This window comes from Carcharhinus amblyrhynchos, chromosome 5, assembly GCF_965287045.1.
Source record: "Carcharhinus amblyrhynchos chromosome 5, sCarAmb.v2.hapA, whole genome shotgun sequence".
Lineage (NCBI taxonomy): Eukaryota > Metazoa > Chordata > Chondrichthyes > Carcharhiniformes > Carcharhinidae > Carcharhinus > Carcharhinus amblyrhynchos.
Window position 1 is genome coordinate 125,854,308 of NC_137328.1, and position 27,511 is coordinate 125,881,818.

Sequence of the window (27,511 nt, forward strand, 5' to 3'; positions counted from 1 at the left end):
CCCCCCAGACTGGCTAACTCTAAGGGTCAGGAACAAGAGGGGGCTGCTGAGAGGAGGAAGGAGGGTGGGGAGAGGAGGCCTCAGACTCTCAAGCTGCATAACAGGTTTGAGGTTCTTGCTTCCAGTCTGGACGAGGACGAGGGAGGTGAGGTCAGTGAGCAGACTGCACACGGTACAGTGATGCAGCAGGACATAGGCAAAGAGAAGGTGAAAAGGAACGTAGTTGTAATTGGGGATAGTGGGGTTAAGGGTATTGACACTGTCTTTTGTCACAATGACAAAGTGCACAGAAGGGTGTGTTGTCTGCCTGGTGCTCGGGTCCGGGATGTCGCATCTGGGCTGCAGAGGAACCTGGAGTGGGAGGGTGAGAATCCGGTTGTTGTGGTTCATGTGGGTGCCAACGACGTAGGCAAAATGCGAACTGAGGATCTGGGGAGGGAGTATGAAAAGCTGGGAATGGAATTAAAAAGTAGAACCAACAAGGTGGTCATCTCTGGGCTACTGCCTGAACCGAGTGCAGACGGGCGTAGGGGTGATAGGATTAAGGAAGTGAATGGGTGGCTCAGGGATTGGTGTGGGAGGAATGGGTTTGAATTTATGGGGCATTGACACCAGTATTGGGGTAGGTGGGACCTGTTCGGGCGGGATGGGGTTGGTCTGAACCGTGCTGGGACCAGAGTGCTGGCGAATCGTGTAAAGAGGACTGTAGACAGGGCTTTAAACTAATTAGTGGGGGGGAGGGTGTGAGGGTAGGTGACATTACGGGGTCTAAAGTTAAGGAGACGGTACAGGTAAGGATAGAGGCCGAGGATGTCCCAATAATAGAGGGAGTAAGGGGCGTGAGTATGGTTGGTGGCGTTCCAGCAAATAAGGTCCAGGTGAAGGCTGGGATGAAGGCGCTTTATCTGAATGCGCGAAGCATTAGGAATAAAGTGGATGAGTTGGTGGCGCAGATCGACACAAATGGATATGATCTGGTGGCCATTACAGGGACGTGGCTGCAAGGTGACAGGGACTGGGAGCTGAATGTCCAGGGGTATCAAGTGTTTAGGAAGGATAGGCGGGAGGGAAAAGGGGGGGGCGTAGCTCTGCTGATTAAGGATAGCATCAGGGTGGTAGCAAGGGATGATATTGGAGCCAAGGAGCAGAACGTGGAATCGTTGTGGGTAGAGATTAGGAACAGCAAAGGGAGGAAGACGCTGGTGGGTGTCGTCTATAGGCCCCCGAATAATGATCTGGAGGTGGGGCGGGCTGTTAACGCGCAAATAAGTGCGGCGTGCAGGAATGGGATGGCCGTAGTTAAGGGGGATTTCAATCTGCATATTGATTGGTCAACCCATGTTGGACACGGTGGGCTCGAGGAGGAGTTCTTGGAATGCTGCTGGGATAGTTTCCTGGAACAGTGTGTGTTGGAGCCGACGAGGGAGCGAGCTATCTTGGATCTGGTGCTATGTAATGAGGCGGGTAGAATTAGGGACCTTGCGGTGAAGGATCCTCTTGGGGAGAGTGATCATTGTATGGTGGAGTTTCTGGTGGAGATGGAGGAGGAGAAAGTGGGTTCCCGGACGCGCGTCCTTTTGTTTGAACAGAGGGGAGTACGGTAGGATGAGAGAAGAATTGGCGAATGTGGACTGGGGGAGCGCGTTGGAAGGTAGGTCTGCTGAGGAGCAGTGGAGGATCTTTAAGGAGATCTTTCTTGGTGCTCAGCAGAAATTTATTCCGATGGTCAAAAAGGACAGTAGGAGGAGAGGTAATAAGCCGTGGATAACGAAGGAGGTGAAGGAAAGTGTTAAATTAAAAGCGGAGGTGTTTAGAGTAGCTAAGAGTAGTGGGCGAGAAGAGGATTGGGAGAGGTTTAAATGTCAACAAAGATTGACAAAGAAGTTGCTAAAGAAGGGTAGGAGAAACTATGAAGCTGGGCTAGCGCTTAATATAAAAAAGGATAGCAAGAGTTTTTATAAATATATAAAAAGGAAGAGGCTGGCTAGGGTGAACGTTGGTCCCTTAGAGGATGAGAAGGGGGACTTAGTGGTAGGGGATGGGGATATGGCTGAGGTCTTGAATAACTTTTTTGTTCCTGTCTTCACGGAGGAGGACGTGAATAATTTGCCGGATGTTAGAGATGGAAAGGTGGTAGGACTGGAGGGTCTCGATGACATTACTGTTACTAGCGAGGCGGTGCTCGACAGACTGGAGGGGCTGATTGTGGACATAAGAACATAAGAACATAAGAAATAGGAGCAGGAGTAGGCCATCTAGCCCTTCGAGCCTGCCCCGCCATTCAATAAGATCATGGCTGATCTGTTGTGGCTCAGTTCCACTTTCCCGCCCTCTCCCCATAACCCTTAATCCCCTCTCTTATCAAGAACCCATCAACCCGCGTCTTAAAAATATTTAGCGAGGCAGCCTCCACCACTTCAACGGGCAGAGAATTCCAGAGATTCACCACCCTTTGAGTGAAGAAGTTCCTCCTCAACTCCATTCTAAACCGCCTCCCCTTTATCTTGAGGCTGTGCCCCCTAGTCCTACTGTCTTTTTTGAGCGGGAAGAGTCTCTCCACCTCTATCCTATCCATCCCATTCATCATCTTATACGTCTCAATGAGATCTCCCCTCATTCTTCTAAACTCTAACGAGTCCCCAGGACCGGATGGAATGCATCCGAGGGTCCTGAAAGAAATGGCGGAGGTGATAGTGGATGCCTTGGTGGTTATTTTCCAGACGTCGCTGGATTCTGATATGAGAGTCTTCCCGCTCAGAAAGGATAGCAGGACTAGTGGGCACAGCCTCAAGATAAAGGGGGGCAGTTTAGAACAGAGTTGAGGAGGAACTTCTTCACTCAAAGGGTGGTGAATCTCTGGAATTCTCTGCCCGTTGAAGTGGTGGAGGCTACCTTGCTAAATATTTTTAAGACGCGGGTTGATGGGTTTTTGATAAGAGAGGAGATTAAGGGTTATGGGGAGAGGGCGGGAATGTGGAACTGAGCCACGACAGATCAGCCATGATCTTATTGAATGGCGGGGCAGGCTTGAAGGGCTAGTTGGCCTACTCCTGCTCCTATTTCTTATGTTCTTATGTTCTTATGAAATACACCAAATTCAAATATGCTCTTATCAGTCTACTTTGCAAACTTCAGGATCCATGTTCCTAGACTAATCAAATCAGACTTGTATGGAGGCAGCTGATTTAAATGGCTAGCTGCCTCTGTAAAACATGTAAGTGTGAAATGCCCCCATTCCCAGCCCTGTAAAAATAGCAAGTGCTGTGTTCAGGGCTGGATCTTACAATTATTGAGCAATTGTTATTTCTGGCTCTCAGTCATGGAACAAATCTGGGCCATTAACCTCATCCTCTTCTTTTGTGAAGGCATCTCATGCTCAGTCAGATCATATGGAAGCCAATAAAATTGTGATAGACATTCGTGGAGACTAGTGGGGTAAGCAGTAGTGGGGCAAGCACAATATAAAAGGCTAAATGAATTATTCTTTATGATATATAACTATTATATGATGGCAAGAGGATGCTGGAAGCAATGTTAGAGAGCAACTGACTAACAATGTCCATAATGCGAATCAATAAATAACACAATAAAAAAGGAATAAAAATGACTTAATTTCAGGAAGGCAGACTAGGAGTGATAGCTTGGCAGACACTGTTAGGCACAGGGTAGGTACTGAGAGAAAATGTTACATTAAGAAATATAATTAGGAGACTGCAGAACATTAACATTCAACCCAGCAAATGCCAAGGTGATTTGCCTGCACTAGACCTTGGCATTGTCGGCAGCCACTGACAGGACAAATACCTCAATTTGTCCTGGGTCAGCTAACCCAGTAACATTGCCATCTGTATCAAAGGTATTGGCAGTTTGTAACATTGGACATTTGAGGCCACTATTCCTCTATTATGTCCTCTTTCAGTATAACTCCACTTATACCTATCTACATTGTAATTTCTTCCTTAAGGGTTGCAATTATTTTTGTTTGATATTGAGACCTTTAGAACATGTTTTATTTTAGCTGCAAGAAATTAATTTAAATTTTGATATTTCTCCCTCAGCCAACATCACCATAAGTATGTTATCGGGGTCATTATTACATTGCTGTTTGTGGAATCCTACTGTCCACAATTTGACATTCTTGTTTTCTATATTACAACAGTGAATGCACTTCAGAAGTATTTCCAGTTCTTTGCAAAATTAAACAGGAAAATCTCATAGAATAGCAATATTAATACATGGTAAAATGTACTCACCCTAATGCTAAATTGACTTTTTGAACATATCCAACTGTTTTGTTTTAGAAAAAGAAAATGCATCAAATTAGTAATCATATATGATAGACAGGATTAATAAATGCTGTTATTGAACAAAGAGCAAAGAACAAAGAAATTTACAGCACAGGAACAGGCCCTTCGGCCCTCTGGCCCTCCAAGCCTGCAGCGACCATGCTGCCCAACCAAACTAAAACCCCCTAAATCCTTCCGGGGATCATATCCCTCTATTCCTATCCTATTCATGTATTTGTCCAAATGCCTCTTAAAACTCACTGTCCTCTCTGCTTCCACTACCTCCCTCGGCAGCGAGTTTCAGGCACCCACCATCCTCTGTATAAAAAATCTGCCTCGTACGTCTCCTTTATTGCACCACAAGAGAAAATGTTACGAATACTTAAAAGATCTTTCAGCATCCAAAACAGATGGAATGGCCAATTTTAACCCTTCCCACCTGGGGGAGTGAACAGTCACAATCACCAGAGAACAACTAGACTCCCTGCTCCCATTTATTTTAACCTGCTCACCTGAAGAGGTGGGACATCCACAGGAAACTGCTGGGGTCATTTAAAAATGCAGAATGGACTTGATGACATGGGAACCTGATCAGCTACTTTAACTGGCCTGAAGTTGTGGCTTTTCAGTCAGGAAAACCCAACAGGAAGAAAAGAGTCACCTTCAGTGATTTATGCACATATACAACCAGGTCCCTCTCCTCCTACATCCCCTTAAGAATTGTCCCATTATTTTGTATTGTCTCTTTTCATCCTCTCTGTCAAGGTGAATCACTTGACACTTTTCTGCACTAAATTACATCAGTCACTTGTCCACTCATTCCACCTACTTGTCTGCATCCTTTTGAAGTTCTAAGTTGTTCTCATGATTCACAATACTTCTATGTACTGTATCATCCACAGATTTTGAAATTTTGTCACGTAGACCAAGGTGTAGGCCATTAATGTATAGTAAGAGCAAGGGTTCCAACACTGACACCTGGAGAATTCTACTGCAAACTTTTCTCCAGGAGAGTAAAGGAGGAAATTGAGGAATAAAGAGAGTACGAATCTCTCATTAAAGTTTTAAGGTGCCGTTCATTTTTAAAAACTTACATTTTCCATCTTCATTCCGACAGAGCAATTTGACGTCATCGGTATACTGTATAATGTCTAATACTTCTCCGGCTTTCACTGGCAGGTCTCGGTTGGCCCACTTCTTGGCAGTTAAGTTCTGGATAACCTCAACAGTTCCCAGAACTCGTATTTCTCCATCATACTGAGGTAGGGAAAATAAAATTTAGTAAAAACATTGGCATACTTAATATAAAACTCAAATGAAAAGCCACCAACCTAGTAAATAATTGATCTCAAGTCATATTGACTATGTGAAGACTTTTTTTATGTTTCTGGGGTCTATTGTGGTATTTTCTAATGCAGGATTGTGGGGGCTGTGTGTGTGTGTAAGTATATGTCTAATTTACTTAAACTGGGGACTAAATGCCTACAAAGCTGAGGCCATCAAATGGGCTAGTCATGAAAGGTAGGCATTTAAAGTGAATGGGTGAGTTGGATATTCCATAGGTAAGTAAGACATCTGTAGAATGAGATAAAGAAGGTTTGTTGTGTGCAGTTGTTACATTTGAAAAGGAAGTATAAAAGAATTTACAGCTGGGAAAAGGTCATATATAAATAAGGCAAAGTTAATAAACTTAGTTTACCTATAAGATCATAAGACCAGAAGACAAAGAGGCAAAATTAGGCCACTCGGTCCATCGAGTCTGCTCTGCTGTTCAATCAAGGCTGATATTTTTCTCATCCCCATTCTCCTGCCTTTTCCCCATAGCCCCTGATCCCCTTATTAATCAAGAACTTTTCTATCTCTGTCTTGAAAACACTCAATGACCTGGCCTCCACAGTCTTCTGCAGCAAAAGTTCCACAGATTCACCATTCTCTGGCTGAAGAAATTCTTCCTCATCTCTGTTTTAAAGGATCGTCCCTTTAGCCTGAGGTTGTGCCCTCTGATTCTAGTTTTTACTACTAGTGGAAACATCCTCTCTGCATCCACTCTATCCAGGCCTCGCCGTATCCTGTAAGTTTCAATAAGATTTCCCCTCATCCTTCTAAATTCTAACGAGTACAAACCCAGAGTCCTCAACCGTTCCTCATACGACAAGCTCTTCATTCCAGTCACCCTCCGTACATGAAGGTGGTGATCAGGTATGGAGGGTGACTGGTGGTGATCGGAACATAAAAGATTTTATATTCTGGGAAAGGTAAATATCAAAGAAGGTTAAGGGCAATAGGAAAGGTTGGGAACTGTGTTGTGTGTGATCATGTAAGACTACCTGATGAGAGTGCTCTTTGCTGGGACCGAATTGTGAAGAAATTAAGAAAGCAACCTTCAGCCACCCAGAGAAGTATCTGTTTGTTCTATAGAGTCGGGGTTTGGTTTAAAGTCTTGAATTTCTACAGTCAAGTAGGACAGAGTGAGCAAATAGTTGTAATTCCTTGTCAGGTTTCACTTTATGGGATTTGATTCACACGGTACCTACCACCTGCCAGATCATAACAGCTACTTATTCTTTCAAGAACCCATAAAATAAACAAATGAACTATTACTTAACTACTAATTAACTATTGAATTAACTATGGGCAGCATGGTGGCACAGTGGTTAGCACTGCTGCTTCATAGCATCAGATATCCAGGTTCAATTCCAGACTTGGATGATTGTGCAGAGTTTATATATTGTCCCTGTATCTGTGTGAGTTTCTTCCAGGTGCTCCGGTTTCCTCCCAGTCCAAAGATGTGTAGGTTAAGTGGATTGGCCACGTTAAGTTGTCTCTATGTGTTCCAAGATGTGTAGGTTAGGGGGATTAGCAGGGTAAATACATGGGGTTTCAGGGATAGGGCCTGGATGGGATATTCTTTCAGAATGTCAGTGCATACTTGATGAGCTGAATGGCGTTATTCTGCACTGTAGGGATTCTATGCAAATTAGCAGGCCTTTTAAGGATACTAATTTGGTTTAATGCTTAGGCCACGAATCAACTATTTGTGTGATCATTGATGGATATTGATGAGATGCAAAATTATACTAGAACTCTATTTATATAAAGACATAAAACACAACTTCCCTTCCTGCTTGTTGTCAATACAGGAGTGTTGCCATCTTCTGATTGCCTCAAATCTTTATGGGGCGGGATATCAGCATTAACCACGATAACAATCCTGACAGTAAACAAATAAATACTGGGGTGGGGTTGGGGTGGGGGTGGGGGTTGGGGTGGTATAAGCTCAAAATGGCTATAGCGGGGCTGTCACCAGCTCTCCAAGCAATGGATGGGTCCACTGCCATGAGCATTAAATTACACCCGATAAACCATCCAACCAATGATTGAACCCATTCTGTTTGTGCTGGTTCTTTGAAAGAGCAGTTCAATCCAGTCCCACACCACAGCTATTTCTCCATAACCTTGCAAATTAGTCCTCTTCAACTACATATTCATATTCCTTTTGAAATTTCTGATGGAATCTGTTTCTACAACTGTGTCATGGAGTATGTTCGCGATCTTAACAACCATATTTGGGATGTTTGATAAGGTTATTAAGGATTATGGAAGTCAAGGTGAGTAGATAAAGTAAAATAAAGACCAGCCATGGCCTAGTTGAATGATGAAATGATCTCAAGGGGCTGAATAACCAATTTCTGCTTCCATAGGTGGAATGTGACTATGGTTCCAAATTCTGGACATCTAAAGGATGTGACAGGGCGGATTAAATGGGGTGGGCATGGGTTGGGGGGTGGGGTGCGTAGTGTAAGGGGCCTGAAAACAGGAAAAGCACCAGTGCCTGTTTCTTTCCCTTGGCCGCGTACCTGCCATCTATGATGGTGGAAACCACCAGAGGAGACTGACTGTGGTAGTATGGTTGAGTGGTCTAAGATGCTGGATTAAGGTTCTGCGGAGATGTGGGTTCAAATTCCACCGCTGCCAGAACGGATTTGAGTTTTTTTTAGATGGCACAGTGGTTAGCACTGTTGTTTCACAGTGCCAGGGACCTGGGTTCAATTCCTGGCTTGGGTCACTGTGCGGAGTCTGCACGTTCTCCCCGTATCTGCGTGGGTTTCCTCCAGGTGCTCTGGTTTCCTCCCGCAGTGCAAAAGATATGCTGGTTAGGGTGCATTGACCTGAACAGGTGCCGGAGTGTGGTGACTAGGCAGAATTTCACAGTTACTTCATTACAGTGTTAATGTAAACCTTACTTGTGACTAACAAATAAACTTTAAACTTCACAAGGAGCACTCACTAGAAGTATGCTGACCAGATGTCCGGCTTTGCCATGAGACTCTCAGGTTTTAACTAAAGGTCCCGGTGTCCTGATAATTTCCTCAAAATGGTTCAAATGAACAGTTTTTAGCTTTACTGCAGGTGGAGGATGTGGTCAAGAAGGTGTGTGGTGTACTAGCCTTCATTAATCGAGGGATTGAGTTTAGAAGTCGGGAGATAATACTGCAGCTTTATAAGACCCTAGTCAGACCCCACTTGGAGTACTGTGCGCAGTTCTGGTTGCTTCATTACAAGAAAGATGTGGAAGCGATTGAAAGGGTTGCAGAGGAGATTTACAAGGATGTTGCCTGGATTGGGTGGCATGCCTTATGAGGATAGGTTGAGGGAGCTAGGTCTTTTCTCCTTGGAGAGACGAAGGATGACAGGTGACCTGATAGAGGTTTATAAGATGTTGAGAGGTATAGATAGGGTGGATTCTCAGAGGCTATTTCCCAGGACTGAAATGGTCGCTAAAAGAGGACACAGGATTAAGGTGCTGGGGAGCGGGTACAGAGGAGATATCAGGGATAAGTTTTTCACTCAGAGGGTGGTGAGTGAGTGGAATTGGCTGCCATTGGTGGTGGTGGAGGCGAACTCATTGGGATCTTTTAAGAGACTTCTGGATGAGTACATGGGATTTAATGGGATTGAGGGTTATAGATAGGCCTAGTAGGTAGGGATATGATCAGCGCAACTTGTGGGCCGAAGGGCCTGTTTGTGCTGTAGCTTTCTATGCTCTATGTTTACCATTTTTGGACAACGTTAAAACTGCCAGTGAGAACAAGGTGGTATCAAAATGCTAATGCAATTGAAATGTACACCAAGGAGGTACAGCAGGACTTGGGGCCACCCTGGGCTGATTGACAGCTGATTCTAGGCTGACACCTTCGGCTTGTGCTCTAGAAGCTCACACATGATGTGCCCAGGCCATTCTCCTGGGTGTCGCATTGATAATATCTCTGATCAACCATGAGCTCTCTGATAGCAGGTGCTGCAGCTCCAGGTAAAAATGCTCATTAAAGGGCTGGGGAGAAACAGCTCAGTACTGGAGTGGGACACAATCACAGATACTCCTCCCTTCAATCTTGACACCAAGGTTGGTGGCATAGTGGACAGTGAAGAAAGTTATCTCCGGCTGCAGCGGCAACTTGATCAATTGGGCCAGTGGGCTGATGAATGGCAGATGGAGTTTAATTTAGATAAATGCGAGGTTTTGGTAGATTGAACCAGGGCAGGACTTAATCAGTTAATGGTAGGGTGTAGGGGAGAGTTACAGAAAAAAGAGATCTAGGGGTACATGTTCATAGCTCCTTGAAAGTGGAGTCACAGGTGGACAGAGTGGTGAAGAAGGCATTCAGCATGCTTGGTTTCATCGGTCAGAACATTGAATACAGGAGTTGGGACGTCTTGTTGAAGTTGTACAAGACATTAGTAAGGCCACACTTGGAATACTGTGTACAGTTCTGGTCACCCTATTATAGAAAGGATATTATTAACCTAGAAAGAGTGCAGAAAAGATTTACTAGGATGCTATCAGGATTTGATGGATTGAGTTATAAGGAGAGGCTGGATAGATGGAACTGGAGCAGAGGAGGCTGAGGGGTGACCTTATAGAGGTCCCTTCTCCCCTCTCCCCCTCCCCCTCCCCTCCCCTCTTCTTCCCTGTCTTCTCCCCCTCCCCGCTCCTTTCCACCCCCCTCCTTTCCACCCCCTCCCCCTCCCCCTAACCCCTTCTCTACCCCCTCCCCTCCCCAACCTCTTCTCTCCCCCACTCCCCTCCCCCCAACCCCTTCTCTCCCCCCTCTCTCCCCCTCCCCCTCTCTTCTCACCCCTCCCCCCTTCTCCACCTCCCCCCTTCTCCACCTCCCCCCTTCTTCACGTCCCCCCTTCTCCACCCTTCCTCCTCTGCCCTTCCCTCCCCTCCCTTCCCCCTCTGCCCTTCCCTCCCCTCCCTTCCCCCATTCTTGCCCCAAACCCCTCCCTTCTCCCCCTCCCTCTCTACCTCCCATCTCCCGCTACCCTTCTCCCTCTTCTCTCACCCTGCCCCTTCCTTCCCCCTCCCTTCCCCCTCTCTTCTCACCCTCTCCCTCTCCCCCTCCCTTCTCCTGCCCTCCCCCCACCCTTCTCCCCCTTCTTCTCACCCTCTCCCTCTCTCCTCCGTCCCGTCTACCTGTTCCTTCTCCCTTCCCCCCCCTCCTCCATTTTGCCCCCTTTCTTCTCACTCCCCCACCCTTCTCCCCCATGCTTCTCCCCTCTCCCCCCAACCTTCTCGCCCCCTCCCCCTTCCCCTGTTCTCCCACCCCTGTCTATCCGTCCCTTTTCGGCCCTCCCCCTCCCTTCTGCCTCCTCCCTTCTGCCCCCTCCCTTCTCCCACCTCCCTTCCCTTCCCCCCTCCCTTCTTGCCCCCTCCCTTCTCTCCCTTCCTTCTCCCCCTCCCTCTCTTCTCCCTCCTCCGTCCCCCTCTTCTTCCTCCCTTCTACCTCCTGTCCCCTTCTCCCCTTCCCTCTCCCTTCTTTCCCCTTCCTTTACCCCCTTCCTTCTCGTCCCTCCCTTCTCCCCTCTCTTTTCTCTCCCCTCCCTTCTCCCTCTCCCTTCTCCCATCCTCCCCACTGCCTTTTCCCTCCTCCCCCTCCCTTCTTCCCTCTCCCTTCTCACCCCCCCACTCTTTTCCCCTCCCCCACCCTTCTCCCCTTCCCCCCACCCTTTCCCCATCACCCACCCTTTTCCCCCCTACCCCCACCCTTTTCCCCCATACCCCCACCCTTTTTCCCTTACCCTTCTTCCCCTACCCTTGTCCCCTTACCCTTCTCCCCCTACCCCTCCCCCTACCCTTCTCCCTTCTCCCCTTACCCTTCTCCCCCTACCCTTCTCCCCTTACCCTTCTCCCCCTATCCCTCCCCCTACCCTTCTCCCTTCTCCCCTGTCCCCCTACCCTCCCCCCTACCCTTCTCCCCTGTCCCCCTACCCTCTCCCCCTAACCTTCTCCCTTCTCCCCTCTCCCCCTACCCTTCTCCCTTTCCCCTGTCCCCCTACCCTCCCCCCTACCCTTCTCCCTTTTCCCCTCTCCCCCTACCCTTCTCCCTTACCCTTCTCCCCTCTCCCCCTAGCCTTCTCCCCTCTCCCCCTACCCTTCTCCCTTACCCTTCTCCCCTCTCCCCCTACCCTTCTCCCTTACCCTTCTCCCCTCTCCCCCTACCCTTCTCCCCTCTCCCCTCTCCCTTCTCCCCCTACCCTTCTCCCCTCTCCCCCTACCCTTCTCCCTTACCCTTCTCCCCTCTCCCCCTACCCTTCTCCCCTCTCCCCTCTCCCCTACCCTTCTCCCCCTACCCTTCTCCCTTACCCTTCTCCCCTCTCCCCCTACCCTTCTCCCTTATCCCCTCTCCCCCTACCCTTCTCCCCTCTCCCCTACCCTTCTCCCCTCTCCCCCTACCCTTCTCCCCTTACCCTTCTCCCCTCTCCCCCTACCCTTCTCCCTTACCCTTCTCCCCTCTCCCCCTACCCTTCTCCCCTCTCCCCTGACCCTTCTCCCCCTACCCTTCTCCCCTCTCCCCCTACCCTTCTCCCTTACCCTTCTCCCCTCTCCCCCTACCCTTCTCCCCTCTCCCTTCTCCCCCTACCCTTCTCCCCTCTCCCCCTACCCTTCTCCCCTCTCCCCCTACCCTTCTCCCCTCTCCCCCTACCCTTCTTCCCCCACCCTTCTCCCTTCTCCCTTCTCCCCCTACCTTTCTCCCTTCTCCCCTCCCCCCACATTTTTTGCCCCTCCCCCTCACCTTCCCTTCTCCCCCCACCCTTCTCCCCTCCCCCCACATTTTTTGCCCCTCCCCCTCACCCTCCCTACTCCCCTCCCCCCACCTTTTTCACCCCTCCCCTCACCCTCCCTTCCCTTTGTACTCCCTCCCACCCACCCCCGTCCTCTGCCCTTTCCTCCCCTTCCTCCTTCTCCCCCCACCTCCCTCCCCACCCCCTGCTTCTCCCCCTCTCCTCTGAGCCCCTCTCCCTCCTCCCCCTCCCTCCTCTGCCCTTCCCTCCCCTCCATCCTCTCCCTTCTCCCCCTCAACCCCTCCCTTCTCCCCCTCCCTCTCCCGCACTCCCCCTTCTCTCGCCTCCCCCCACCCTTCTCCCCCTCTTTTCTCACCCCTCTCGTCTTCTCCTGCCCTGCCCCCTCCCTTCCCCTCTTCCCCCTCTCTTCTCACCCCCTCCCCTCTCCCACTCTACCCCCGACCCTTCTCCCCTCTCTCCCCACCCTTCTCGTCCCCTCACTTCTCGTCCCCTCTTACGTTCCTTCTCTCCCCTCCCCTCTTCCCCCCTCCTCCGTCTACCCCTTCCTTCTCGGCCCTCCCCCTCCCTTCTCTCCCCTCCCTTCTCTCCCCTCCCTTCTCCCGCCCTCCCTTCCCCCATCCCTTCTCCCACCTCTCCCCCTCCGCCCCCTGTTCTCCCCTTCTACCCCCACCCTCTTCCTTCTTCCCTCCCTTCTCCCCCCCACCTCCTTTTCTCCCTCCCCTCTGCTTTTTCCCCTTCCTCCCTCCCTTCTCCCCCTCCCTTCTCCCCCTCCCTTCTCCCCCCTTCCTTCTCCCCCTTTCTTCTCCACCTCCCCCCTCCCCCTCACCCCCCTCCCTTCTCCCCCTCTCCCTTCTCCCCCTTCCCTTCTCCCCCTCTCCCTTCTCCCCCATTCCCTACCCTTCTCCCCCCTCCCCCCCAACCTTCCCGCCCTCCTCCCCATTCTTCTCCCCTCCGTTCTCCCCGCTCCCTTTTCCCTTCTCCCCCTCCCTTCTCCCCTTCCCCCATCTTTCCCTCCCTTCCTCCACCCTACTCCCCCTCCACCCACCCTCCTCCTGTCTCCTCCTTCCCTTCTCCCCTCTCCCCCCCCACCTTTCCTCCTTCACCTCCCTTCTCCCTTGTTCTCCCCTCCTTTCCTCCCCCTTTCCCCTTCCCTTCTCCCTCCCCCTCCTTCTCTCCCCACTCACAGCTACTCCTCCTCCTGCCTTTGCCCCCTCCCTTCTCCCCCCTCCCCGTTCCCTTCTCCCCCATCCCTTCTTCTCTCATCCTTCTCCCCCCTCCCCTCCTTTCTTCCCTTCCCTTCTCCCCCTCTCCCTTCTCCCCATCTCGGTGTCCATGTGCATAGATCCTTGAAAGTTGGCACCCAGATTGATAGGATTCTGTTGGCTTTTATTGGTAGAGGGATTGAGTTTCGGAGCCATGAGGTCATGTTGCAGCTGTACAGAACTCTGGTGCGGCCGCACTTGGAGTATTGCGTATAGTTCTGATCGCCGCATTATAGGAAGGACGTGGAAGCATTGGAAGGGGCGCAGAGGAGATTTACCAGGGTGTTGCCTGATATGGTGGGAGGTCTTATGAGGAAAGGCAGAGGGCCTTGAGACTGTTTTCGTTAGAGAGAAGATGGTTAAGAGGTGACTTAATAGAGGCGTACAAGATGATCAGACAACTAAATAGGGTGGACAGTGAGAGCCTTTTTCCTCAAATGGAGATGGCTAGCACGAGGGGACATAGCTTTAAATTGAGGGGTGATTGATATAGGACAGATGTCAGAGGTAGGTACTTTACTCAGGGAGTAGTAAGGCGTGGAATGCCCTGCCTGCAACAGTAGTGAACTCACCAACATTAAGGGCATTTAAATGCTCATTGGATAAACATGGATGGTATTGAAATAGTGTAGGTTAGATAGGCTTTAGATTGGTTTCACAGGTTGGTTCAACATCGAGGGCCGAAGGACCTGTACTGTGCTGTAAATTTCTATGTTCCAAAAGTGCCCTGAGGGGCAATTTTTTCACACAGAGGATGGTGAATGTCTGGAACAAGCTGCCAGAGGTAGTAGTAGAGGCAGGTACAATTTTTAAAAGACAAAAGGTAGTTACATGGGTACGATGGGTATAGAGGGATATGGGCCAAATGCGGGCAATTGGGATTAGCTTATGGGTTTAAAAAAAGGATGGCATGGACAAGTTGGGCCGAAGGACCTGTTTCCATGCTGTAAACCTCTATGACTCATGCAAAATGCAATATTAAATGGATCTGGTGAATGTGCCTCAGCTTTGACTTTTAAAAATCTGGTTAAATGAAATCTCCCAGCCCTTCATGATATACTTGGCTTTATAAACAGAGGCATAAATGCTTGGAAATTATACTAAACAAGTCACTGTTTAGGTCTACCTGCATTATTGTGCCAAGATCTGGGCACCACACTTTAGGAAGGATGTCAAGAGGCTAGAAAGGCTGAGGAGTAATTTACTAGAATGGCACCAAGAATACAGGAATTCAGTTAAGACCATAAGATCATGAGACATAGGAGTAAATTAAGCCACTCAGCCCATTAAGTCTCCTCCGCCGTTCAACCATAGAACATAGAACACTACAGCACAAACAGGCCCTTCGGCCCACGAGTTGCGCCGATCACATCAACACCTACCAATCCATAGACCTATCTATAACCCCCAATCCCACTAAATCCCATATACTCATCCAGAAGTCTTCTAAAAGACCCCAGTGAGTTTGCCTGCACCACCACTGACGGCAGCTGATTCCATTCACTCACCACCCTCTGAGTGAAAAACTTACCCCTAACATCACTTCTGTACTTGCCTCCCCGCACCTTAAATCTGTGACCTCTCGTAGCGACCATTTCAACCCGGGGAAATAGCCTCTGAGAATCCACCCTATCTATTCCTCTCAACATTTTATAAACCTCTATCAGGTCGCCTCTCAACCTTCGTCTCTCCAGGGAGAAGAATCCCAGCTCCCTCAACCTATCTTCATAAGGCATGCCTCCCAATCCAGGCAACATCCTTGTAAATCTCCTCTGTACCCTTTCAATAGCTTCTACGTTCTTCCTATAGTGAGGCGACCAGAACTGCGCACAGTCCTCCAAATGAGGCCTGACAAGGGTCTTATAAAGTTGCAGCATTACCTCCCGACTCCTAAACTCAATCCCTCGATTAATGAAGGCCAGTACACCATACGCCTTCTTGACCACATCCTCCACCTGCGAGGCCGATTTAAGAGTCCTGTGGACCTGGACCCCAAGATCCTTCTGCTCTTCAACACTACTAAGACTCCTGCCCTTGATAGGGTACTCGTTCATCCCGTTGGTCCTGCCAAAATGGACGACTACACACTTATCCACGTTGAAGTCCATCTGCCACTTCTCTGCCCAGTCCTGCATCCTATTTATGTCCTGCTGCAACTTCTGACATCCTTCCAGACCATCCACAACACCACCGACCTTCGTGTCATCGGCGAACTTAGTAACCCATCCCTCCACTTCCTCATCTAGGTCATTTATGAAAATGACAAACAGCAAGGGCCCTAGAACAGATCCCTGGGGCACTCCACTGGTGACTGACCTCCATGCAGAAAAAGACTCATCCACAACCACTCTCTGCCTTCTGCAGGCGAGCCAATTCTGGATCCATAAGGCCAAAGGCCCTTGGATCCCATGCCCTCTCACCTTCTCAAGAAGTCTTGCATGAGGGACCTTATCATACGCCTTGCTGAAGTCCATGTACACCACGTCCACTGCACTTCCTTCGTCAATGTGTTCAGTCACATTTTCGAAGAACTCAACCAGGCTCGTAAGGCACGACCTGCCCTTGACAAAACCATGCTGACTATTTCTGATCATGCCAAACCTCTCCAAATGCTCGTAAATCTTTTCCCTCAGAAGCCTCTCCATCAGCTTACCAACCACTGAGGTCAGACTCACCGGTCAGTAATTTCCCGGGCTATCTCTGTTCCCTTTCTTGAAAATAGGAACCACATCCGCAATCCTCCAATCTTCCGGAACCTCTCCCATCTCCATTGACGACACAAAGATCATCGCCAGGGGCTCTGCAATCACCTCCCTCACCTCCCACAGTAACCTGGGGTACATCCCATCTGGTCCCAGCGACTTATCTATCTTGATAGAATTCAAAAGTTCTAACACATCCTCTTCCTTAATATCCACATACTCAATCTTTTCCATCTGCTGCAAATCTGTAGCAAAATCTCCCAGATCAGTTTCCACCGTGAATACTGAGGCAAAGTACTCATTAAGCACCTCTGCCATTTCTTCTGGTTCCACACAGACCTTTCCCCCTTCACCTTTTATAGGTCCTATCCCTTCTCTTTTCATCCTTTTACCTTTCACATATTTATAGAAGGCCTTGGGATTCTCCTTAATCTTACCCGCCAAGGCCTTCTCATGACCCCTTCTGGCTCTCCTAATTTCCCTTTTAAGCTCCTTTCTACAATCCTTATACTCCTCAAGATCCTTACCATCTCCTAGCTCCTTGAACCTTTTGTACACCTTCCTTTTCCTCCTGACTAGGTTCACCACAGCCTTCGTGCACCACGGTTCCTGCGACCTACCAAAACCTCCCTGTCTCATCGGAACGTTGTCTCATGGCTGATATTTTTCTCATCCCCGTTAATCCTGATCCCCTTATTAATCAAGGATCTATCTATCTATCTCTGTCTTAAAGACACTCAATGACTTGGCCTCCACAGCCTTCTGCGGCAAAGAATTCCACAGACTCACCACTCTGGCTGAAGAAATTCCTCCTTATCTCTGCCTTAAAGGATCGTCGCTTTAGCCTGAGGTTGTGCCCTTTTTGTAGTTTTTCCTACTGGTGGAAACATCTCTGTATCCACTCTATCCAGGCTTTGCAATATCTGTAAGTTTCAGGAAGATTCCCCCTCAACCTTCTAAACTCCATTGAGCGCAGACCCAAAGTCCTCACCCGTTCCTCATACGACAGGCTCTTCATTGCAGGAATCTTTCTTGTAAACCTCCTCTGGACCCTTTCCAAGGTCAGTATATCCTTCCTTAGATACGGAGCCCAAAACTGCTCACAATATTCCAAATGGGGTCTGACCTGAGCTTTATACAGCCTCAGAAGTACATCCCTTCTCTTGTATTCTGGCCTTTTGACATGAATGCCAAAATTGTATTTCCCTTCCTAACTGCTGACTGAACCTACACATTAACCTTAAGAGAATCTTGGACAATGACTCCCAAGTCCCTTTGTGCTTCTGATTTCCGATGCACTCCCCCATTTCGAAAATAGTCTGTGCCTCCATTCCTCCTTCCAAAGTGCATAACCTCACATGTTTCCACATTGTATTCCATCTGCCACTTCTTTGCCCGCTCTTCTAACCTGTCCAAGTTCTTCTGCAGCCCCCACTGCTTCCTCAATACTACCTGTCTCTCCACATATCTTTGTATCATCTGCAAACTTAGCAACAGTGCTTTCAGTTCCTTCTTCCAAATCGTTAATGTATATTATGAAAAGTTGTGATTCCAGCACCGACCCTGAGGCACACTAGTCACCGACTGCCATCCTGAGAAAGAAGTTATGTGGAAAGACTAGAGAAATGGGTTGTTTGTATTGGAGCAGAACATGTTGAGGGAAGACATGGTTCAAAATCATGAAGGAGTCTGAGACAAAAAATAAGGAGAAATTTTCTAGTGGCAGAAAGTCAATAACCAGAGGCAACATATTTATGCAAACTAATAGCAAACTAACCAGAGGCAAAATGAAAATAAAGTTTATTTTTATGGTCTAGAATGTACTGGCTGAAAAGCTGGTGGAACAGATTCAATCATAACTTTGAAAAGGGAATTTGATGAATATTCAAAAATCTGCAGGGCTAAAGAAAGAGCAGAGGCTGGCACTGTTTGGATAGCTTTTTTCAAAAAACCAGCACATGCATACTGGGCTGAATGGCCTTCTTCTATGCTGCATCATTCTGTAATTCTGCATTGTACCTCAAAAGTAGATAGTTTAGATATTCGGTACGGTAAATGGTGGCTCATTTTATACACTGCCTGATGTTATGCTCCATTTTCCACTTAACTGAGCCCATCAGCTTCCTGCTGGGTGGGTTATGTTAAAATTAAAAAGTTTCAACTAATTCAAACAAGTTCAAAACTTACTTTAAATTTTTTCCTGAAGTCTTTTTCCTCCTTCTCCATCTTCTTGGTTTTTTTGGGATCTTTCTCATCCTTTTTGCCTTTACCAGGTGCTTTTGAGAGCTTTGACAAACTAAACAAAAAGAGAACATAACTTTGTAGTATTTGGCCATTTACTCAAAACTGATGATTTGAGACTCCCTTGTAGCCTCATCCCAACATTTTATCAACTGTGCATATCAGTTTATCTCCTTTTAGTGTTTGTCTTTGCACAAGTAGCCTGACACCATACTTTAAAATCTGATTTTGAAAAGCAATTCTTCAAGACTCAGCAGTCACTGTGGTCAATTGTAACTTTTTAAAATGAATGTATAAGATGTGGGCTAAGCCAGCATTTATTGCCCATCCTTAGTTGTCCTTCAGAAGGAGGTTGTGAGTTGCCTTTTTGAACTGCAGTCCCTGAGGTGTAAGTAAATCTCATATTAGGGAGTGAGTTCCAGGACTTTGACCCAGACACATTGAAGGAACGGCAATACATTTCTAAGTCAGGATGGTGAGTGACTTGGAGGGGAATCTCCAGGTGATGGTGTTCTCAGGCATCTGTTGCTCTTGTCCTTCTAGATGGTAGTTGTCATGGGTTTGGAAGGTGCTGTCAAAAGAACCTTTGTGAGTTCCTGTTGTGCATCTTGTAGATCATACACACAGCTGTTGCTGCACAACTGACCTTTCAATTCTTCCATCCCAGAGGTTAACCAGTTTTGGTATAATATGGAAAGGGTGAAATTTTCCATTATTTTGGCTAAGTATTGTTTGGGTGGAAACACTGGGGAAAATTGCACCGGCCCCAGTGTCGTATTTTTAGGCACTTTTAAAAAAAAAATCATGAGCTTCACGCTGCATCCATCGTGAGATGGCTCTGATTCTCCTGCCCAATATTCAGATGAGAGTTTCAATCAGGGCTTCCTGCTTTACACCTCCTTTCACATTTTCAAAATTTAGCTGAGAGGCTGGCTGTAAGTAAGACTTCTCAGAGGGAAGACTGACCAGATTGCTGGATGTGGTGAAGGAATGATATGCTGTGTTGTACCCTCAATTGGGAAGCAAAGTCACCAACCCCTTATGGAGGACAATGGCAGCATTGGTCGGTGCCATCTCCTTTCACTGGAGGACAGGAGTGCAGTGCAGAAAGAAGGTGAATGACCTGTTCCATGCAGCCAGGGTAAGAAACACCTCTAATCTATCACTATTCACCTACTCACACATCCACTGGGAGCTCATTCCTTTCTATTTTACAGGCTCCCCCGTTTTACTCGCCCTCCCTCACATGACCTTATCTCCCCTGCAGCTACTATCCTCATTGTATCTCAGCTCCCACTCACCAACCACACATACTATGCGTCCTTCCATCTGACCTGAACTGTGGCCTGTTTACACACTCCCCTTATGTCTCCTTGGGAGACAAGCTGGCTGACAATAAAAAGAAAGAGCGCACAAACAGGCAGAGGCATGTCGGAACTGAAATCTTCACTCCATTTGAGAGAGCCCAAGAGCTTGCTGGCCAGGAACAGGACGGCTCCTGCGCTGAGGCCAAGCCCTCCAATAGCACAAAGCCTCACACCTCAGTGGGAATTAGTAGCAGATGCACTTCTGAGCCACTAACTGATGAACATCTTACTTTTGATGATCCACAGCAGGCAGATGCAGGCATTTCCCAAAGATCCAGCACTTGGAGGAGGGCTGGAGGCCAGAACTCACTGAGCCTCAGTCAGATGCTGAGACTCTGGGCTTGGCCATCTCTCGGCTGTTGGAGTTGCAAAGACAGAGTTGGGAACACTACGAAGGGATATCTGCCTCATTGCTTGGATTGCAAGACCATCTGGAGGAGTCCCAATGCCTTCTTTCCAAGGAGATGAGGCCAACACTGCAAGGCAGCCAGCTAACATTGGAAGGGCAGTATTTGCAGTGAAGATTTTGTGCATGATTCAGGGCATAAACTCAGTAACGTAGGGCATCAACTGCATGGTGCAAGCAATTGGGGAGGTGATGGCTTAGTGGTATTATTGTTGGACTATTATTCAAGAAGCTCAGCTAATATTCTGGAGACCTGAGCTGGAATCCCACTATGACAGATGGTGAAATTCGAGTTCAATTAAAAATATCTGGAAATAGGAATCTACTTATGGCATGAAACCACTGGCGATTGTTGGAAAAATCCATCTGGTTCACTAATGCCCTTTAGGGAAGGAAATCTGCTGTCCTTACCTGATCTGACCTATATGTGACTCCAGGTCCACAGCAATGTGGTTGTCTCTCAACTGCTCTCTGAAATGGCCTAGCAAGCCACCCAGTTGTATCAGTGTTTCAAGAAGGCAGCTCACCACCATGTTTAAGAACAAAAATGCTGGCCAGTCAGTGACACTCATATCCCACAAATGAACAAAGAAAACCTGTGGGCATCCATGAGTGCCAGCACTAGAGGATGGCAAGCATTCTGGATCTCATTCTAGCTGCCCCTCTATTCCATGGAGAAACCCTGGGGTCCTTGAGCTGGAGGAGGACCAACTGATGCATTGTTCAGGGCCTTCCACCCAGGAGACCCTGGGGCTTTCTTGAGTGTATGATACAGCTTTCTTTACCTGCAGATTCAACAAAATGAATGACATCAACTGTTCTTAGTTGTCTAATGTCTGTTGGCTGTATTTGCAAAATAATGTGCACAGTAATTAGCACCGCTGCCTCAAAGTACCAGGGACCACGGTTCGTATTCCTGACTTCCGTCACTGTCTGTGTGGAGTCTGCACAGTCACCCAGTGTTTGCGTGGGTTTTCTCCCATAGTCCAAAAGACATGCTGGTTAAGTACATTGACCATGCTAAATTCTCCCTCAGTGTACCCGAACGGGTGCCAGAGTGTGGTGATTAGGGGATTTTACAGTAAATCCTTCCTGCGACCAACACAATTCCAGCCCTGCACACCAAGGAGTATGGCACCATCACACCTGTTCTGTCCAAAACAGGTCAGAGTCCTCCAGGTCTTGGTCCTCTAAAGGACACCACTAAGATTCCTCAAATAACAGAACATGGCAGACAGGAGATCACCTCCATCCGATAGGGTCTTTTGGATAAGTACTTGGAACTAAGTAAGATAGAGGGTTATAGGTAGGGACATGTTCAGCGCAACTTATGGGCTGAAGGGCCTGTTTGTGCTGTAGTTTTTCTATGTTTCCATCTCAGCTGTGGTTCCTGGGGTACACCAAGATGGAGTGGAAGGGTTAGGAAGGTAAAGAATTTATAGTGGAAATGGTTAACTCATGATTGCCAATCAGTGGCACAAACATACATCACAACTAAATAACTGGGCTTAATTGGGCTCATCCATCAAGGCAAGTGATTTCCTTATTGACCCCCTTAATCACGTTTTTTGGTTAATATTTAAGTTTTTTGCAATTTGTTTTTTGGCTAAGGCAATATTGCTTTAAAGGGCTGTCCATTTAATTTACATCTCAGCTTATTTGATTTATTTTAATTGGTTATTTGATTTGTCACAAAATTAATCTCATAGCAGGATTAGGTGAGCTCATTGCTGTCTATCTTTCAAATTAAATTGAACAGGATCAGACAACATTACAGGCAGTGCAGTCCTGTCCCCTAATATTGAGGCTATTGCAAGCCTTGTCTTGGACCCAGCTATCTGGCTTACTGGCCCAATGCCAGGGCCCCTCGAGATTGCACAGGCCCTTCAGTTGTGGACTCCAGCTTCAGGGTGAGTGAGACTTATTATTGGCTTCATTGTTCTCTCACTGAAAATGTTCTTCCCCTGTTATGGGGACAAACCATAGCCCTGTCTTACAGAAGGCCAGATAGGATTCTGGTGGCCAGCTGTTTTAATGAGCATTCATGAGCTGCAAATGAATGCAGTTGATGTTCATGCCTCCAGCCAGGGGGAAGAGCCAACCCATCATTAACCCTCCATCATGAAAATTGTATTGTGATTTAACGCTGGCAGGTCACTGCGAGAATCTCTGCACCCACCTGCTGCCAAACTGCCGCCCTTGGGTAGAGAGAATTCCACTCAGTAGCACAGGAGGAGGTAATTTGGCTGGTCATGCTCTTGCTAGCTCGTTGCAAGAGCAATTTAGCTAGTCCCACTCCCCACCCTGTAGCCCTTCAATATTTTTATCAGGCGTTTATCCGATTACTTTTAGAAAGTCATGATTGAATTTGTCTCCACTGCAGTCAGGCAGTAGTTTCCAGATTCTAATCACTCTGTGTAAAAAAAATTTCCTCATGCCACTGTTCATTCTACTCTATATAAATCTTAATGGCTCAATCTCCTTCTCATTTATTCCCATGATATAAGATCCCAAAGGACCAAACGATTTCCTATTTATTTCTACTGTATAAAGATTCTATAGATCAAAGCCTGAATTCTCTGGTCTTATAAATCCTGCCAGTGCTGCCAATGAGAATGGAGAATTTGATGCTCAGCCAAATCTCCATTTACAGCAGCGGGACCGGAGAATCCCAGCCGTGGGCGGGGCCAGAGAATTCCAGCCATGGGCAGGGCCAGAGAATCCCAGCCGTGGGCGAGTTTGTTGAATTCCAGCCCAAACCTTTTCCGGTTCATTCCCACTTCATATAAATCCTTACCCTTGAATCCTGTGGGAACGGTATAAAAATACTGGAACTAGTTCAATTATTTTCGATTTGACACAACAGAAAAAACAAAAGACAATCAACTCACTGCCAAATGTGACTTTGAAGCAATTTTGTGAGGCTTAATCTTTCTATGAGTCAACTTCAATTCATGTTTAGAGTTCCCTGTTGTTTTGGTTCAGCTTGAATTGATGAATGAACAACGGAATGAGCTATGCTGCAAACAGTTGTAAATTGTATTGGTTCCTTGATCCAAGCATGCCATTTCTGACAAGACATTAGGTGATTAGCAAGAATCAACAGTATAAACAATGTGTTAGTTACCTCCTTCTTTTCCCTTAACTGCTGGAACAAACAAATGATGACTACACTGACTTTTATAGGTTTTTGCAGTGATGTCATTCAGCATTTGGCAAGTGGTGCAACCATTGATTAAAGCAGAAATACCCTACTCCCAACTCCCAATGTTTCACACAATCATTTCTACTCTGACAGGAGTCAGGAGGCTAGTCTGCAACAAGGAGGAAGTAGTTACACCCACAGGGAGACTTGTAAAGTAAGACATGTTCTTTAAAGTTATAAAAGAGAAGTTCACCAGCTACACAAATTAATCTGCCTAAAGTAGTTATCCTGTTAAGACCATAGCGATTAGTTATTTGTTGAGGCTAGTAACCATGGAAACTTGGAACACATTGCCTTTTTTTTACTCTTTTTCTCTCTGTCTCTCCTTTCCTCATACTCAGTTGGCAGAAAAAATAAATAGTTTCATTGAAAAAGGTCATTTGGCACATTTAGTTTGAGCTCCCAGGTCCCTGAGAGGATGACACTGCCAGTCTGAAGGGCCTTCTGATTGAGGTACACCCCCACCCCACACCCACACCCACACCCACACACACACACACACACACACACACACATAACGACCTACCCAGAATCGAGGGTGAAAATGTGTTCAGTTTGCTACCCTCAGTCATCAGGTGCCTATCAATCAGGAAATTAAATATCCAAGTCATGCATTCAATGACTTTGTCAGCCACTATCAATAAGCTGTGAAAAATTTTCACAATTCATGGCATCCCTGAAATGATAGTTTCTGATAATGGCACCACCTTCACAGCCCAGGAAATTCAACTTTTTGCCATTACTAATACTGCCTTGCATCTCGAACAGTTCCCAACCATCCCGCTTTCAACAGGCTGGCGAGATCTCATTTCCTGATCTTCCGCACCATTGCTGGTAGTATAATAAGGTACCTGCTCTTTCTCGTAGGGACCTCATTTCAATACCTTTTCAATACAACTACATATGATTAAAGGGCTTCCCAGTCACATGATTCCCCCCCTTACTGAAAATTATGAATTGCCAATGTGACATCATGTCAGCGAGGTTTGCAATGCTTTATATAAATGGGAATCAGTCAAGGATAACTCGCTGGGAGTGCCAAGCAAAGTATAGCCTCAGGAGGGAGAGAGACATGCCTGCTGCCCTCTGACAGTGCCAATCTTTGACAGGGGGAAGGGCCAATGGTGGTCTTTCTGGGGACCCCCATTGGGGGGGGCTCCCCTTATTTGTTTTGGGGGGAGAATTGACATTCTGGCATGAATCGCTAGATTATAAATTCATTGACGTTATCACTTTGCCACTGTTCCCCACCATTGCCTAAATAATTTTTAAAGTCAGTTGCATGAGGAACTTGCAATCATAGAATCATAGAAACCTTACAGTGCAGAAAGAAGCCATTTGGCCCACTGAGTCTGCCCCAGCCACAATCCCACCCAGACCCCACCCCCATATCCTTACATATTTACCCGCTAATCTCTATAATTTACGCATCTCAGGACACTAAGGGACAATTTTAGCATGGCCAATCAACCTAACCTGCACATCTTTGGACTGTGGGAGGAAAGTTTTGGGCGCCGCACCTGCGCAAGGATATTTTGGCCCTGGAGGGAGTGCAGAGGAGGTTTACTAGGCTGATACCGGAGTTGAGGGGATTGAGCTATGAGGAGAGGCTGAATAAACTAGGCTTGTACTCGTTAGAGTTTAGAAGAATGAGGGGAGATCTCATTGAGACGTATAAGATGATGAATAGGATGGATAGGATAGAGGTGGAGAGACTCTTCCCGCTCAGAAAGGACAGTAGGACTAGGGGGCACAGCCTCAAGATAAAGGGGAGGCGGTTTAGAACGGAGTTGAGGAGGAACTTCTTCACTCAAAGGGTGGTGAATCTCTGGAATACTCTGCCCGTTGAAGTGGTGGAGGCTGCCTCGCTAAATATTTTTAAGAAGCGGGTTGATGGGTTCTTGATAAGAGAGGGGATTAAGGGTTAAGGGGAGAGGGCGGGAAAGTGGAACTGAGCCACGACAGATCAGCCATGATCTTATTGAAGGGCTGGGCAGGCTCGAAGGGCTAGATGGCCTACTCCTGCTCCTATTTCTTATGTTCTTATGTTCTTAAACCGGAGCAGCCAGAGAAAAGCCACTCAGACATAAGGAGAATGTGTAAACTCCACACAGACAGTGACCCAAGCGGGGAATTGAACCTGGGTCCCTGGAGCTGTGAAGCAGCTGTGCTGCCCAAAGTTCAAAAATGTGTGGGTTAGGTAGAGTCCTGTGTTGCATAGGTTAGAGGGATTAGCGGGTAAATATGTAGGGATGGGCGAGAGGGGGGGGGTAAGGCCTGTGTGGGATTGTGGTTGGTGCAGACTTGATGGGCTCAATGGCCTCTTTCTGCACTAGAGTGTCTATGCAATGTTACAAGCAGAAAGCAGGGTGTGCAACTAAACACGATTGCCTTTTTTAGATCAGTACTGTTCCTTGATTCTTATTTCAATGAAGCACAGCTACCTGGAGCTAATGTAAACGGTGGGGTAGAATGTACCTGAGTTCAGGAGGTGGAGGTGGGAAATCATCAGCGCCAACATCATCATAGACATCTTCCCCGTCTGTGGCAGAAAACAAGAGTCAAGGAGCACAAAGACCCAACAACAACAACAACAATAATAAAAATTTAAAAATTAAAAAGCAAAAAAACTACAATCACCAGCCACATTTTGCCGAAGTGTGATAGTCAAGCGGCATCAACCATGACATAACTGGTTTATTTTGCATAAACAATTACTTCTTAAAGTTTTACCTTTATAGACAAGTTTAGCTTGCACATTTCTTTTGATCATTGAGTAAAGTGGTTGGAATCACATGACTACTGTCAGCATGCAGGGTGACAGAGTCAGTGACACACATAGGAAAAACACCCAAGCTCCTTTCCATCTGATCGCAGAATTCATAGAATCTCTACAGCACAGAAGGAGGCTATTTGGCCCAACAAATCTGTACTGACCACAATCCCACCTAGTCCCCATTCCCGTAACCCCACACATTTACCCTGACAGGCTTACTCCACAGGTGCTTCGGTCCGCCTGGTTGTCCAACAAGGGGCATACATGCGGTGGGTCGTGCGAGGGCTGCTCTTGGGTGTTTCGAGAGTTGCCTAGTGCTTCACACTTAGTGTATGCTTAAACTGATCCAGCTGATGGGCAACACAACAGCTCAGTGACTATCACTGTTTGCTGTGCAGATACGAGGATTTGGGCCAGTATCTGTGGGAGTTTGCGCATTCTCCCCATGCTTGCGTGGGTTTTCTCCGGGTGCTCCGATTTCCTCCCACACCCCAAAGATGTGCTCTTAGGCTGATTGGTGTAACAAATTGTCCCTAAGTTAGTCTCCCCTCAATCTGGTTTCCAATATGGAGTGCCATAAATGTAGATAAGAGTCATGAGTGGAAGACGGAACTCACAATGTTAAAATGGTGGCACGGGCTTGTTGGGCCAAAGGGCCTGTTTCCCTTGCTGTGTTGTTCTTTGTTCTTTGACACTAAGGGGCAATTTAGCATGGCCAATCAAACAAACCCACATATCTTTGGACCGTGGGAGGAAACCCAGCAGACATGGGGAGAATGTGCAAACTCCACACAGACAGTAACCCAAGGTCAGAATTGAACCTGAGTTCCTGGCACTGTGAGGCAGCAGCGCTAACCACTATGTCACCTTGCCGTCCGTTGATAACTCAACATGATGGTTAACTCTAAGCTATATTCCCAGTGAGAATCTGCCCACAGCACACAGCTGCCCCTAACTGCGCAGGAATTGATGGCACAGTGGTAATATTGCTGAGGAAGATCAGAGAATGGTCACTTGGAAGATGGAAAATGCCATTGAGGAGCAGAAGGTGTTGCTCATCTCAGCCACATTGATGGGGCAGTGCAGAGACAGCTTTATTCTGTATCTAATCCCATGCTGTACCTGTCCTGGGAGTGTTTGATGGAATCAGTGTAGAGGGAGCTTTACTCTGTATCTAA

The 27,511-nt window shown here is 47.3% G+C and overlaps 1 protein-coding gene across 5 annotated transcripts in view; it reads right to left on the reverse strand.

The window, feature by feature from the left end:
• The window catches only part of LOC145343336 (FYN-binding protein 1-like), a 242,692-nt gene that overhangs the window by 11,743 nt on the left and 203,438 nt on the right, over window positions 1–27,511 (reverse strand). For all 5 annotated transcript variants that reach the window (XM_080189552.1, XM_080189550.1, XM_080189554.1 and 2 more), the window contains 4 exons: window positions 26,036–26,099; window positions 18,526–18,634; window positions 5,381–5,543; window positions 4,254–4,287 (listed from right to left, as the gene is read on the reverse strand). In XM_080189552.1, the coding sequence (XP_080045678.1) occupies window positions 4,254–4,287; window positions 5,381–5,543; window positions 18,526–18,634; window positions 26,036–26,099 (370 nt within the window). The remainder of the gene's footprint in view (window positions 1–4,253; window positions 4,288–5,380; window positions 5,544–18,525; window positions 18,635–26,035; window positions 26,100–27,511) is intronic.